The sequence below is a fragment of the Bos mutus genome, chromosome 20 (genome assembly GCF_027580195.1).
Source record: "Bos mutus isolate GX-2022 chromosome 20, NWIPB_WYAK_1.1, whole genome shotgun sequence".
In the NCBI taxonomy this organism is placed as follows: domain Eukaryota; kingdom Metazoa; phylum Chordata; class Mammalia; order Artiodactyla; family Bovidae; genus Bos; species Bos mutus.
The window spans coordinates 65,188,200-65,204,322 of NC_091636.1; the positions used below are offsets into that span (position 1 = coordinate 65,188,200).

General features: G+C 48.5%; 1 protein-coding gene across 1 annotated transcript in view; it reads right to left on the reverse strand.

Moving 5' to 3' along the window:
* Nucleotides 1-4,732: 4,732 nt before the first annotated feature.
* The window catches only part of ADCY2 (adenylate cyclase 2), a 456,623-nt gene continuing 445,232 nt past the window's right edge, over nt 4,733-16,123 (reverse strand). Inside the window, exons 23-25 of the mRNA XM_070357742.1 lie at nt 14,878-14,992; nt 9,544-9,668; nt 4,733-5,564 (exon numbers count right to left, since the gene is read on the reverse strand). Coding sequence (XP_070213843.1) covers nt 5,412-5,564; nt 9,544-9,668; nt 14,878-14,992 — 393 coding nt within the window. The 3' untranslated portion in view covers nt 4,733-5,411. The remainder of the gene's footprint in view (nt 5,565-9,543; nt 9,669-14,877; nt 14,993-16,123) is intronic.

Below are 16,123 nucleotides of genomic sequence, written 5' to 3' on the forward strand. Positions count from 1 at the left end.
CGGGCATCTGAATAAAGTGAAAACTTTGTTCCCCCTTGACCGCGGTTGGTTTTGCTTTCTGTTTGCTCCTCTGCAGGTTTGCGTGTCTCCCTGACAGGCGCTCATAGCAATGGTGTTCAGATGTTTTTCTTACCGGTTATGGGAACTGCTACCGTCTCTTGGCACAGGTAACACTTAATGGGAGATAAAATAAAATTGCCTTTTGGCACAATTAGACTCTAGATTCTACAACCGCCCCCTCCCCCGCCAGAGGTCTGAGGCACAAATCACAGAAATTTGCATAACTAAGGACAAAAGCCCCCTGCAGGACCAGTGGCCAGTGAGCATGGGCAGTACTCCCCCAGGGGGTGCAGGGGTGAGCGGGGGCAGTACTCCCCCAGGCGGTGCAGGGGCTTCTCACTGCCACGGCTTCTCTGGCTGCAGAGCCTGGGCTCTAGGGCTTCTGGCTTAGTTGCCCCAGGACATGTGAAATCTTCCCAGACCAGGGATTGAACCCGTGTCTGCTGCATTGTAAGGCAGATTCTTAACCAGTGGACCACCAGAGAAGCCCAATCTTTAAAGTGGGAGTTCCAAGCCTTGAAGAGTTTGTGTGGGAATCAAGGGGCCACTGGAATGTGGTCTTCGCTGACCCCATAGGGCAGTGACGGTTCATTTGTAGTATTCTTTTAGGAAGCAGCTGCTGCTTTTAACGAAAGTTGGAAATGTTTACTCTGGAGATGATTTGAAACTTATTTCAAGTGTTAAGATTTGGCTATGGTTTAAATGAATGGATCTCTCGGAAGAAATCACCCCTCATCTATTGTGATTAAATTTCCCACAGCTTAGCAGTTAATGGGCAGGTGATTGATTAATCTCAGTGCTGAGTCCTCCATTGCTCCTTGTATTGTTCTGACTAAGGACTTTATGACACTGTGTTCCTGGCAATTTCAAGGTTGAGCGGCTCTTAAATATTTCTTTATACTTTTGAAAATGTTTTTTCACTATGAAAAGTGAAAGTGAGGTCGATCAGTCCTGTCTGACTCTTTGCAACCCCATGGACTGTAGCCTACCACACTCCTCCATCCATGGGATTTTCCTGGCAAGAGTACTTTCACTATAGCTGGCTTAAAAAATTTTTTTTCAAATAACTAGCAGTTTATTTGGAATGCCTTTGGGTGTGTTAACTACATTTAGAATAACATCATAGAGAGTATACAAAGTTTGGGTTATGGAAATTTTTATAAATTACACTTTTCTCAGTCTTGATTATCGAGAAAGACAAGGCATCTCAAAGAAATGCCTTCATCTGAAAGTAGTTGCCGTAAATTAACAGACTAGATTACTTTCAGTTACCTTAAGTCAGACCCCACTCCCTTACCCTTCCACTGCTTTTAAAAAGCAGGCCTTGAACTGGGCAGGATTTCAAAAACTCACATTTGTTAGACAGCAAGGGAAAATTAAATGTATTTATTTTAGCATCTTGACTTTTACACTTCAAAGACAACAATGAATGCCTGTTAGTCAACTTTATCAAAGAAAAACATATATTAAAAGGATTTGTTTCGACCTATCAAGTTTCCACCACGAGTCAGTGTTTTTCAAAAGCAGAGTGTTGCTGTCTTTAGGAAAGCGCTGCTGCACTGGGAAAAGGAAAAACATGGAAGATTGATGATAATGTAGACTTCTTTAAATAGGCGTATCGAAAACTCTGCAGAATTAAGGGGACTGGATTCACAGCATTTTTCATGAGAGCGGAATTCCTACAAGGTTCAGAAGAGCCTTGAGGACTCTTACGTGTTGTTGGTGTCGCAGGCATGATGGCTGATGGACGTGGATGACAGGTCCTCTTATTTGCATGATCTGCTCATGGGAATGTCTGGACCTGCCCAAACTGCGGGGGCCTTGACCCTGAGCCACAACTTTCAGATTCAGGAAACAAGCAGCTTTCCGTTTTATTTCATCTTGGTCATCTGGGAAACTTGGGGCAAGCCCCCGGACCTCTCTGCACCCCGTTTCCTCTCTTGCAAAATGCAGGGGGTCTCAGGCTTGCCTGTGGATCAAAATCATGTGGAGTTGTTCTCCTAAGCACAGCGAGCGTGCTCCCCCACTGCCCACCAGGATTTCCAACTTGGCAGATCTGCGTTGGGGCCTGAAGCATGTGCGTTTTTAACATGTTCCCAGGTCATGCTGATGCTGCTGTCTGGGAACCTCACTTTGAGAGAGCCAGGTATGCACAGACCTTTGAGAGGTGGACTCTGATAATGACTCATTGCTTTAAAAAGTCTACTGTTTGATGAGACTGGAGATACAGCCTTGGGGGCAAAAAAAAAAAAAAAAATCTCCCTTTGCATTCCAGGGCAGGGGTTGAGGGGAAACATTTAAGAGTGCCTGGCAGAGACTTCCCTGGTGATCCAGTGGCTAAGACTCCGAGATCCCAATGCAGGGGGCCCAGGTTTGATCCCTGGTCAGGGAACTAGATCCTATATGCCACAAATAAAAGTTCGAATGCCTCAACTAAGACCCAGCACAGCCAATAAATAAATATTTTATAAAAGAGAGCTCTTGGGTGTACATGTGTCCCCCCCTGTCCCAAAACCCCCTCCCACCTCCCTCCGCATCCACCCATGGCTGATTCATGTCAACATATGGCAAAAACCACCATAATATTGTAAAGTGATTAGCCTCCAATTAAAATAAATAAATTAAAAAAAAAAAAGATCTCTTGGTGAATCACTCATTTGCAGGTGTCTTCTTTTAAGGGCAGGTGACATGGGAACCCTAGGGCGGCTGCTGTAGGCTGTAAGGGAAGAAGAACCCACAGGCGCCATCTGAAGTCACTGAACCCAGGGCGTCCTAGCCCAGATTTTGGTTACAGTGAAGACAAATGCCCTTATACCATTTTTCTCCTTTCACTCACCTTTCTAGAGAATTAGATGTATTAAGGCCAATGCTGAGTTGCAATTATAGGATTAAAAATTTTCTGACTGAGGCAGACAAATGGACCAGTCATGCTGTATCCCCACTCTGGGATGAAGGCTGGTTATTAATTTTGATAAGCGCTTTTTACTGAGTATGAGCCACGGTCCTGGCAGGGCGGCCGTGTTGATCCTGCAATGTACTGGCAGGAGCGAGGCCTGGGTACCCGCCAGCCTCTCTCGTGGTCATTAGCTCTGTTAATCAGACTTGACCCCATGAGCTGCCAATGAGGAAAATACTCCTAAGAGAAACTGAAATGTGTGTTCAAAGTCTCACAGCTAGCAAAACACCAGAGGCAGGGATCAAACCGAGGGCTTTCCTGCTTCAAGTCCAAGTTCCCAGCCGCTTCCTAGTGGATCACTGGGGTCTTCTACCTTTTACAGAGGCCTACCCTGAGCTACAGTCTGCCCAGACAGGCTGGCGTTTGCAGCTCTACTTTTAGACATTCCATTATGCACGACCTGGGTTGGCCAAAAAGTTTTGTTTGGATTTTCTCGTAACAGCTTACTGAAAAACCCGAACAGACTTTTTGGCCAACCTGCTATTTACTCCTCTCTTTGGTAAAGTATTGGACTTCCCTGGTGGCTCAGACGGTAAAGAATCTGCCTACAACCCAGGTTCAATCCCTGGGTTGGGAAGAGCTCCTGGAGAAGGAAATGGCAACCCACTCCAGTATTCTTACCTGGAAAATCCCATGGATGGAGGAGGCTGGTAGGCTACAGTTTATGGGTTCGCAAAGAGTCAGACACCACTGAGCAACTTCACTTTCACTTTGGTAAAGTATGATATCTTTATGTAAAGAAAGACACCAAAACTTTAGTGTTGGATTTACAGAAACACGCTTTTCCAGTGTTCCTGTCTTCAACAATGCATAGCTGTTGCCTTTGTGCCATCTTAAGTCTCCGCAGACATAACCGGCAACCCGTGGAGTTTTGGCAGCTTCTTTCATTAGCTCAAATTACTGGCATGCTGATGTACAGAATTCCAAATTATTCTGTGTCTCACAGCTCTACTGAAGTATTACAGTGGACCAGAGTGTGTGGACAGAGTATGTGCTGATGCTAGCAGAGGATCGTTCTACTGGTAAAACAGTTTTCCCTGTAAATCTTCTGTAGCTAAGTCATGCCCAAGTCTTTTGCGACCCCATGGACTGTAGCTCACCAGGCTTCTCTGTCCGTGGGCCTTTCCAGGTAAGAATGCTGGAGTGGGTTGCCATTTCCTACTCCAGGGGATCTTCTTGACACAGAGATCGAACCCACGTCTCCTGAAAATGCTCTATAGAGAGGTCAAGATGAAAATCATGTGACACACTTTCCAGAGCGCTGCATAATCAGTGACCAGCACCACAAACTCTGTCTCCATCTAAGTTACTCAAGGAGAGCTCAACAGTCTCAGGGACTTCCCTGGTGGCTCAGTGCTTTGGAATCCTCCCTGCAATGCAGGGGACGTGGGTTCCATCCCTGGTTGGGGAACTAGGATCCCACGTGTCTTGGGGAAACTAAGCCTGAGCGGCAACTACTGAGCTTGTGGGCCACACTGGAGAGACCATGCTCTGCGACGTAAGGTCCATCATGATGCAGTGACGATCCCATATGCTGCAACTAAGACCCGAGGCAGCCAAATAAATAAACATCAGGGGAAGAAAAAGGATAGCTCCTCCTCTGCTTCTGGGAGAGTCCCTTCTGAAACAGCTCTGTCCAGGGGAGAAGACGTGGAAAACCAACTCAGTTCTGGAAAGGGGGCGGGGGGTGTGGTGGGGAAGACACAGACTATCAACCAAAGTACATAAAACTTTTAATGAATTAACCTTACAAAAGACAATGGCATCAAAACATCAGACGCGTCTGGTACAAAACTAGTCCTAGGTCGTAAGAACTAATTCTGGTGATGGATGGTGATGTTGCTGGCACGAGACACGAGAGAGCAGGGTGACGGGGGCCCCCGGGTCCCAGCTGGGCCCGTGGACAGTCACTGCAATGAGACACGTGGGCGAACACGTCGGATTCCAGGTGGGGCAACAGAATCAACTTAGTCACAAATACTGTGTGTTTTAGTATCAGACTAGCGGATGCGGTTGGCGAGCTACCATATTTTCCAGAAAAGAACATGCACCAGAAGATAATATACAGCCCCCCTCCCCTAGTTTTATTGCCTTAAGAATTTTTGTTTGTTTCATTTCTCCCCTCTTTGTCAGTTTCGCTGAAGGCTCTTCTGCGGTAATGCACACTCCTGTTCCTTCTGCTAGGAGTAAGCACAGTGCGAGTGGCAGGGCAATCTTGGCACACGTCAGACACCGAACGGCAGGCCACCAGGTCACAGGAAGGAGTCTGCAGAGGCTCCGGAGGACAGAACAGAGCACACACACACACCACAGACGAGGGACGCGAGTGGCAGTCAGAAAGTGCGTTGTCATCGTCCTGAAGGTACAGTCCTCCCACCGAAACAAAGGTGAGGCTTCAGGAGGTCAGGTTGCTCTGAGAAAGGGACCGTGACATCTCCGTGTTGACGAAGTAGGTCTTCAGGTCCCCCTTTCCTTTCACGTTGATGATTCCCCGACACGTGCACGTGTAGCCTAGGGTCTGTAGGATGACGCTCGTCTCCTCTGTCACCTGGAAAAGCACAGTGACAACTGAGGAAGCACTTGGTGCCCATGTGGACACGACCCTCTCAGGGAGGTGTTTGACTACAAGGATGAAGGTGAAAGTGAAGCCACTCAGTCATGTCCGACTCTTTGCGACCCCATGGACTGTAGCCTACCAGGCTCCTCCATCCATGGGATTTTCCAGATAAGAATACTGGTGGCTCAGATGGTAAAGCATCCGCCTGCAATGCGGGAGACCCGAGTTCAGTCCCTGGGTGGGGAAGATCTCCTGGGGAAGGAAATGGCAACCCACTCCAGTATTCTTGTCTGGAAAATCCCATGGATGGAGGAGCCTGGTGGGCTACAGTCCATGGAGTCAGAAAGAGTCGGACACGACTGAGTGACTTCACTACAAAGATGGAGAGCCCCCAGTGCTCATGACTTCACTACAAGGATGGAGAGCCCCCAGAGCTCATGATTTCACTACAAGGATGAAAAGCTCCCAAATGCTTGTTCTCTTTTGATTCATTCATTCCACTCCTGAGAAACCAGTAGAAGAGAGGGTAATCCATGAGAAGAGAAGCTTTCTAAGGACAATGCTTGTTTTTTTTTTTTTTAATTTAATTAAAAAATTTTAAAATTGGAGTCTCACTGCTTACAACGTTGTGTGAGTTTCTGCTGTACCACGTGGATAAGCCATATGTATGCATATACCCCGTCAGGTCACAGCAGAGCTCCCCAGGCTCCAAGGCAGCTTCCCACTCGCGACCGACTCTGCACATGTAGTGTGTGCATGTCAGTGCTACACTTCCAGTTTGCCCCCCGTCCTCCTCTCACTGTGTCTGCAAGTCTGTTCTCTGGGTCTGCGTCTCTATTCCTGCCCTGCAGGCAGGTTCGTCTGTACCAGTTTTCCAGGCTCCATATGTATGCATTAATATACGATACGTGTTTTTCTCTTACTTCACACTGTATCGTAGACTCTAGGAGCACCCACATCACTGCAGAGAACTCAGTCTGTCTCCTCTGGCACGCGGGAGACACGTGCGCTGGACGGTCACACCACTGTTTTGTTTCCGGTGTGGACGCTGTTGGGGACGGTACCGTGGCTGTGGCTACGGCAATGAGAGAGGCGAAGAGAGGCCCGGCGGCATCTGTCACAACAGACACTGTCATCAGAACCAGAGGAGGGGAGTTTCCCTGGCGGTGCAGTGGTGAAGACTCCAAACTCCCAGGGCGGGGGCCCAGGTTCCATCTCTGGTCGGGGAACTAGATCCCACAGGCCTCAACTAAGAGTCTGCACGCCACGACTAAAGATCAGGCATGTTGCAACAAGATCAAAGATCCCGAGTGCGCAACTAAGACGCGGCACAGCCAAATAAATTACAAAACAAAACAAAATCCCGGAGGAGGATGGGGCTTCCAGACCCCAGGACAGCATTTGGGGTCGCCAGAAGAAAGGATGAAGGGCATGATGTGAAGAAAGGATGAAGGGCATGATGTGAAGGTATCAAGGGCCGGTTATGGGAAGAGCTAGAGAAATCTGTCTTCTGTCACGTGATCCAGCAGCTGGCCCCTCGCAAAGGGGCCAAAGGGTGGGTCTTTCGGAGTAGATCAGGAGAAGAGGGGGACCCAGAGGCCAGATACTTACATTCTGCCCTCCCCTGGCCGGGCCCAAGTTCCAGGGGAGGATAGATGTAGCTCAGGAATATCAGATAAGAACTGAAAAAAATATGGAGGTAGGCAAGAAACTCAGATGACAAATATGCTCTCCTGATTAGAGTTCTTAACGGCAATCAAAATTGGAGAATGCTACAGACATTTGGGGCGTCCCAGGTAGCTTGGTGGTAAAGAACCTGCGTACCAATGCAGAAGATGTGGGTTCGATCCCTGGATCGGGAAGATCCCCTGGAGAAGGAAATGGCTACCCACTTCAGTATTCTTGCCTGGAGAATCTCACGGACAGAGGAGCCTGATGAGTTACAGTCCATGGGGTCACAAAGAATCGGACATGACTGAGTGTGAACTCATGAATTCTCCTTTCCTATCTTCACCTTCATACACACACATACAAACACACACACACACACACACACAGACACACACAGACACAGACACATGCACACTTCATGTCTGGTTTTCCACACAGAGAACCTACACATTGTCTGACGTCTGGCAGGTTAATTTCGCAGTTGAGGCTGGTACTAGGCATGCCTTTGGCCAACTTTTGAGCTAGTCATTGGAATCTGTAGCACCAACCACATAATTATCATGGTCGGGAGGAGGGAGCCATCACCTTGATTACCTCAGCCATCAGGTGGCTCAGTCATAAAGTGCCTGTCTGACAATGCAGGAGATGTGGGAGACCCGGATTTGAACTCTGGGTTGGGAAGATCCTTTGGAAGAGGAAATGGCAACTCATTCCAGTATTCTTGTCTGGAGAATCCTGTGGACAGAGGAGCTTGGTGGGCTATAGTCCACAGGGGTGCAAGGAGATGGACATGACTGAGCACACATGCATGCATTATTCCTCCAAGTTCAGGGGCAGCCTGGCTGGGTGATAAGGGGCTTTCTAAAATTTCAGGCATAGAAAGCATATTCTCTGTAATAAGAAGCATCTGTTCTGAAGGCCCAGGGGACACTTTTAATATTCTCAGCATCATTTTTTATATTTATTGGCATCTCAGTACTGCTAAGAAGCTAGTGCAGCTGTAGGGAGAGACACCCTCAGGAGAAGAAAACCTACGCAAAGGTGGACCCTCCAGCCGCTGAGCTGAGTGGACACACAGATGGGCCTGTGGACTGACCCCTTGCTCTGGACGAACAGGAATCTGTTGTGTTTCCTCCCTGGGCTCAGAGCACACGGAGGCAGTCCAGGGGGCTGCGCTGCACTAAACCACACAGAGTTTTAAGAAGCCCATTGCCCTCTTAGAGGGGTTTCCCAGGTGGCGCTAGTGGTAAAGAACCTGCCAGCCAATGCAAGAGACATAGAGACACGGGTTCCATCCCTGGGTCGGGAAGATCCCCTGGCAGAGGACATGGCAACCCACTCCCGTATTCTTGCCTGAAAAATCCCTTGGACAGAGGAGCCTGGCGGGCTACAGTCCAGGGGGTCGCACAGAGTCGGACAACTGGAGTGAAGAAAGAAAGTGTCCACTGTATTTTCAGGGGGCAGGGATATTAAAGAATGTCGGCCAAGCTGAGATGCAGAACAGGGACTCGTGGAGCTCTCTGAAGAGGACACAAAACTGATAAAGTCTACTATTTGTGCCTACTATTTGTGTATGTGATTTTCATACAAATTTGCCATTTGGCAGGAAAGTATCCTCCAGATAAACTCCAGTCGTAACAAAGCTGGGGTGAAATGTGGAACATCGCTTTTTGAGGATGATGAAAACAAAGATACGAATAGACACACAGGTGTGCACACACAGACACACACACACACACCCTTTTCATTCGGAGAGAGTGTCTTTCATTCTAGATGCCAGCACCACAGCCCAAGCAGGCGCACGCAGTCACCACTGCTTTTGTCAGGTCTTGGTTTCCGCTCCCTTGGCTGGATTCCAGAACGTTCCAGTCATCTCCAGATACCCAAACCCCAGGCTAGTCCGTTCTAGCGCTTTCATCTCACATCACTCCGGCTCATCTCTCCCTCTCCCTCCCCTTGCTCTCCCAGTTCAGCCCCCTGGGGAGAGGAAGGCAGGGCATCACGCCTGGTGTGCATACCAGCAGGGAGGGTACCCCGCTCCCCTCCCCTTGGGCGGGGCATACTGCCACGTGGGTCGGTCTGATCTACTTTTACAAATGCCATATCCTTCACACTTTGACATAATGTTTTACTCTTCACAGTAAACACAGAAACCAATTAATATTTCCTCAATAAAAAGTTTAAGCAAATGACAATGTTGACTTTCTTTCCTTTGCTTTAATGTTATCCTTATTATATGCTTATTCACGGTTCCCCAGAGGACAGACATGGCGGATGCCCACAGAGCCCACTGAATTACCTGGATTTTGTCCAGGACTCCGGTGCTGTCCATCCTGCTGGCCACATTGACGGTGTTGCCCCAGATGTCATACTGCGGCTTCTGAGCTCCAATCACACCGGCTATGACAGGGCCATGGTTAATACCTGGGACACACCAGCATCAGGTTAGCGAGATTCAAACCATGAACTCAACAGTGCAAGCAACAGTCTCAAACAGAAAGGTTTTACAAGGCCTTTCTTGAACTGTCATTATCAAGCGAACATGAGCCCAACTCAAAGCAAAAAAAAACTGCCAAAACAAAGCAAAATCATTCCTCTAACCTCATCATCTCAAAAATATTAAAACGTCTCTCTTCCTTCCTCTCCTCCGCCTTGATTCACGCTCAGATGTCTATTTGTTACTATTCCACGATGGCGTAAAACTGGTATACTTTACGAAACTAAGCATTATAATTGCTTTTCTATGTTGCCGTATAATCAAGAGATATTCATTATGTTAATTTCCAATAGTTTTGTAGTTAATCGCTTTTAAAATTGGGGTATAAATGGCAACCCACTCCAGTATGCCTGCCTAGAAAATCTCATGGACACAGGAGCCTGGTGGGCTGCAGTCCATGGGGTTGCAAAAGTCGGGCACGACTGAGCAACTAACACTTCTTACTTACTTATACTTGCTTTACAATGTTGTGTTGGTTTCTGCTGAACAGCAAAATGAATCAGCTCTGTATATACATATATCCTCTCCCATACCCCTATCCCAGCCCTCTAGGTCCTCAAAGAGCACTGAGCTGAGCTCCCTGTGCTGTAGAGCAGCTTCCCACCAGCTATCTATTTTATGCATGGTTGTGTAAACACGTCAGTCCTCCTCTCCCAAGTGATCCCACCTACTTCTGAAATGAATATTTAAATATTTTAAATTTTAAAAAATTTAAATTAACATATTTAAAATTCCGCCTAACGTTTCGCTGAAACCACCACCCTCCCCTTGACATGTGCGTGGTCCTTTCTAGCTGCGGTGCGCTATTCTGTGAGCTGGACGTGTGCAAACCTCTAATCCTCACACCAGCCCCGGGGATGTGTTCTCTTGTCATCAGCTTCCATCTTCAGTGGAGGAGGCAGAAGGCGCAGGCAGAGCACAGAGCCGGGCAGTGGGCTCATGGCTCTGCGCTCGCCCTGCTCTCCTCTCTCTGCTGCGAGCTCCTTGTGCACACGTTTCTTCCCCCGCTCGGGGGGCCCACTTTCACGGACATACCCCATGTGAGAGCTCACTAAGTTCCAGAGGAACATGTTTGCGCCTTCTTTTCTTTTTAACCTCTTGGCCCCTCTGCATAGGGTGGGGCATCTTAGCTCCCCGACCAGGGATCGAACCCTTGTCCCCTGCAATGGAAGGTGACGTCTTAACCACTGGAACCACCAGGAAAGTGCCAGCACGTTTGTGCTCTTGATTCCCATCTGACTCCCCCAGCTTGCACCAAAGCGAAGGAGGGAGTCCCCACGGTAGCATTAAAAAAAAAAAAAAAGAAAGAAAGAAAAACCCAGCAAATCTTGATATATGTAATATAGAGATTTCGATGCAATTCAAATTGGGGGAAACTTTTTCACATGAGAAAATGACTGGCACTTAAAAAAAAATACATAACTGGGTAAAGACAAGAAGGATTAGAGGGTTTCACACGTCCAGCTCACAGAATAGCACACCACAGCTAGAAAGGACAACGCGTGTGTCAAGGGGAGGGTGGTGGTTTCAGCAAAACCTTAGAGGGAATTTTAAATATGTTAATTTAAAATTTAAAGAAGATGGAGGGAGGTCCCCACGAGCGTGATGTTTGGTGGGGGAAGCCAGGGCAGATAGAGACCATCCCTCTGCAGGCAGGAGAGACACCAGCCTGCGACCTTCAGACAAGCTTTGGGAGGCCTGCTGGGTTTTGCTGTTTGGGTTTTGGTCTCTGGAAGCTGGCTTCCCTGGTGGCTCAGATGGTAAAGAATCTACCTGTGATGTAGGAGACCTGGGTTCGATCCCTGGGTCCGGAAGATCCCCTGGAGAAGGGAATGGCAACCCACTCTAGTATTCTTGCTTGGAGAATCCCATGGACAGAGGAGCCTGGCGGGTTACAGTCCATGGGGTCGCAAAGAGTCAGACACAACTCAGCGACTCTTTCACTTTCTTTCACAGCACTGCACCCCTCAGAGTGGGGAAACCCAACCTCTGGGGCATCAAGCCCCCTCACAAACTGCCATCCTCCAAGGAAACTGAACCAAAGGTCCCTGGAGAAATTCATGAGTCACTTCTCTTGAGGGCCCTGGCCGCATGGTCGCCAAGGCACGAAGGGTTTCTTGGATTCCTGGTCTCCATGGGCACTGTGCCCAGGTTCCTCTCCAAGGCAATCAGTCACCACCACCAAGGAAGGGCACAGGGGCTCTGACCACCCCCTCTTTGTAGTGGCAACTGTAAAACCATGGTCATTACAGGTGCATGCCGGAGGTCAGGGTGTGCTCCGACCTTGGATGGATATGGACATAGCATCTGCTGTCAGGAGCCGAGGCTTCAAAAGTCTGGTCAACATCCCTTGTCAGGGAGAGGCTGGGCTCCCCCCAAGCCCCCACCCAAGTGTAGCGGGTAGGATGGTTCCTTGATTCCAGAACTCAGTTCAAACACGCTGACCCACAGTTGTTACGGGCGCAGTGGGGACATGGGCCACAGAAATAGAAACAGAGGCGTTGAGATTGGTTGATTTTCCCCTCTTGCTTTTTCTCCTGGCTCCTCGCCTCCCAGCCCTACTGTGGGAGTCAAACTGTATGGGTTAATGAGGGTGTTTCTGAGAGATTGCAGTTCCCACTACTGAACTGCTTCGTGTACATGGAGTGCCAGAGATCGGAGGGCAACACCTCCTCTTTGCAGTGGAAAGGGAGGCAGGAAACACCATAGCAACACTGTCCCGCAGAATCCCTGAAGGTCTGCAGGGCCGAGAAGGAATTCTCCTCTATTCCTGTGGAGTAACTCAGTAAAGCTCACATCTCTGCATCGGGCACCCCAAATAACTTATTCCAGCTGCCAGCCAGTGATCCAAGCCCCTCTGCCCTCAGTTTCCCTTCTGGCTGCTCTGACTCCTCTTGGTCAGTGGCTGGGGGACTGGGGCTGTGTGTGAGGGGGTGGGGAGAGCCTGGGCCCATATTACTGGCAGGAGAGAGATCTCTGCTGAAGGGCAGGGGTTTGCTGGGGCTATGGCTCCCACTCATTGATCCTTTCAGCTTGACATGCAGAAAAGGACATTAGGAGCAAATTTGGCTCTTACTATAGCTTCCCTGGTGGCTCAGACAGTAAAGAATCTGCCAGCAATGCAGGAACACAGGTTCAATCCCTGGGTTGGGAAGATTCCCTGGAGAAGGCAATGGCAACCCACTCCAGGATTCTAGCTTGGATAATTCCATGGACAGAGGAGCCTGAATTGCAGAGTCAGACACAATGGAGCAACTAACACTTTCCTTTTCATGTGTATCAACATCTTGCAGGGGCTGATGTGAGCCTTTTGTGTTCCCATCATAAACTGCCACGGGACGGCGTGATGCCTGGAGGTGGAGCAGGGAGCCTGCCCTTGGGAGAGGCTGAGGGTTTGGGGACGCATTCTCAGGCTTCGGCAGAAATCCAGAAGAGCTGGTGTGTGGGGGCGAGTGTATGGCTATTAATAGTTACTCAATAATCAGTGTGAAGTAAGCACTCAATAACTACCTGTTGAAGGAAGCCCACTGACTTGCTCACATTAATTTGGAAAACAGGGTTATGGTCCAGACCAAGAGCCTAAGGCTTCTGATGTGATGGATGTGACTAGCAAAGAACTGTCTCATTCCCCCCGCAGTGAAGGGCAATATTATTTTGGTCCATACATATTTGACAACAGGTGGAGGGGGGAGGTTAGGGTTAGTAGATGTAAGCTTTTATATATAGAATGGATAAATATCAAGCTCCTACTCTGTACCCCAGATAACTATATTCAATATCCTATGATAAGCCATAATATCAAATATGAAAACCACAATAATAAAAGAATATAAAAAAGAATGTGTGTGTGTGTATATATATATATATGTATGTATAGCTGAAGCACTTTGTATATAGCAGAAATGAACAAAGCATTGTAAACCAGTTATACTTAAAAAAAAAAAAAACAACAACTATTTGACAATAGAGGGGTCATTCCACCATGCAGTTGATTTTTTTTAAAGGAGGATACTATGGAAAATTGAGGAGCCCATTTTCCAAGCTGTTGAATCAATGAAGAAGCTCTAGGTGAAGGGACCACCTCCACGTTTGATGGGAGCAGTGTCCTGCCCACCTGGCCCTTCTGGCCTTTGTACAGGTGAAGCCAGGTAAAGGTCCATTGGGCATACAGGTGGGACAATCTAAATAAGGCGTCTTATTTAGGCATCTGTGTCCAGATGCCGACAATAAGACATACAAGCCATGAAGAGAACCCCGTTTTCTCAAGAGACATTTCTGGGTTTTAAAATTCAGAACATATGGATAGCAAAGGAAGAAAATAGTTTCAAACATTGGAACTTTCAACTCCAGGAGTGTGGGACTGTTCTGACAATTTCTAGAGTTTTTTTTTTTTTTACTGCACTGCCAGGCATGTGGGATCTTAGTTCCTTGACTAGGGATTAAATCCATGCTCCCTGCAGTGAAAGCATGGATTCTTAACTATTTAAAAACACTTTTACATCTCTGAAGTCTGGATGCATCCTATATAGCTGTACCGGGCCCCAGCAGCATAAAAGGATGGAGGGGCTTACAGTTAGTTGTACCTGGTCCTTGGATGGTTGAAGCCTATGCCCCCTATGACCCGCAGAAATGACCCTGGCGGACGGACTCAAGCCTGGCTCACCGTCCACTTCTGAAACTAAGTGTTTGCAGCCTGGGTGCAACCAAAGAGGGTATTTTTTCCCCCTGCATGGGTACTAAGTTGTTACAGTCATGTTGGACTCTTTGTGACCCTATGGACTGTAGCCTGCCAGGTTCCTCTGTCCATGGGATTCTCCAGGCAAGAATACTGGAGTGGGTTGCCATGCCCTCCTCCAGGGGATCTTCCCAAGCCAGGGATCAAACCCAAGTCTCCTGCAGCTCCTGCACTGCAGGCAGATGCTTTATTGCTGAGCCACCAGGAAGCCCATTTTTCTCCCCTAATTTGCACAAAAGCACCTCCTGAGCTCACAGCCATCCTGAGCACCCATCTGCCACCCAGTCCTGCCACTCTAACCACACATTGGTCATTGTGCTGCTCCAGCACTGCAAGGGCTGTCGACCCTGCTTTGGATGCCAGGCCTTCCCCACAACCCACCCCAGATCGGCACAACGTACCTACTCGTAACTTGAAGTCATTGAAGGAGTGCTTGTTGATGGCATCCAGCTTCCCCACCAGGGCAAATGCAAACTCCACCATGGTGCCAATGTGCATGTACTGCCTCTCCGGCTCCTGGAAGAGAACAGACAGGGCAGGTGGGGTGAAGACTCAGCGGGAGGGTGAGGACTCAGCAGTTGGGAGGGAGGTGAGGGCTCAGCGGCAGGGGAGGGTGAGGACTCAGTGGGAGGAGGGGGTGAGGACTCAGTGGGAGGAGGGGGTGAGGACTCAGCAGGAATAAAGATAAAACCAAATATGATGGTTTCAGTGGGAATGAGTGAGAAGGAAAACAGACAGAACCCGCCTATTCAGGATGACAGGCAGATGGAGAAAACCAAGGTACCAGCTAAGGGGAAGAGGAACAGGACAAGAAGGCGATCAAAGGAACCCATAAGGGCGATAGCACTAAAGCAAATCTCTCAGCTCAGGCATAGCTGACACTTGGGTGGGATTATTCTCTGTTGGGGGGCATCCTGCATGCTTCAGGAGGTTGAACAGCATCCTTTGGATCATAAAGAAAGCTGAGCACCGAAGAATTGATGCTTTTGAACTGTGGTGCTGGAGAAGACTCTTGAGAGTCCCTTGGACAGCAAGGAGATCAAACCAGTCAATTGGTATCCTCTGGATATCAGTCACATCTCTCCTTCCAGTGTGACAACCAAAAATGTCTCCACACATTGCTAAATGTGCTCTGGAGAATGAAATTGCTCCCAGCTAAGACCCAGTGGCTAAGTAATAAGGAATCCACCTACAATGCAGGAGACATGGGTTCGATCCTTGGGTCAGGAAGATCCCCTGGAGAAGGAAATGGCAACCCACTCCAGTATTCTTGCCTGAGGAATCGCATGGACAGAGGAGTCCGGTGAGCTACAGTACATGGGGTTGCAAAAGATTTGGACATGATTGAGTGACTAAACAACAATAAGACCACTGCACTAAATAACATACAGGGACTTCCCTGGTGGCCCAGTGGTTAAGAATCTGCCTTGCACTGCAGAGGACGTGGGTTTGATCCCTGGTCAGGGAACTAAGATCTCACATGGTGCAGAGCAACTAAGCCTGTGCTTTGCAGCCTGTGTGCCACAACTAGTGCGCTGCAGTGGAAGGTCTCACATGAAGCGATGAAGACGCCAAGTGCCCCAACTAAGACCGGATCAGTCCAGTTCAGTCACTCAGTCATGTCCGACTCTTTGCAACCCCATGAAC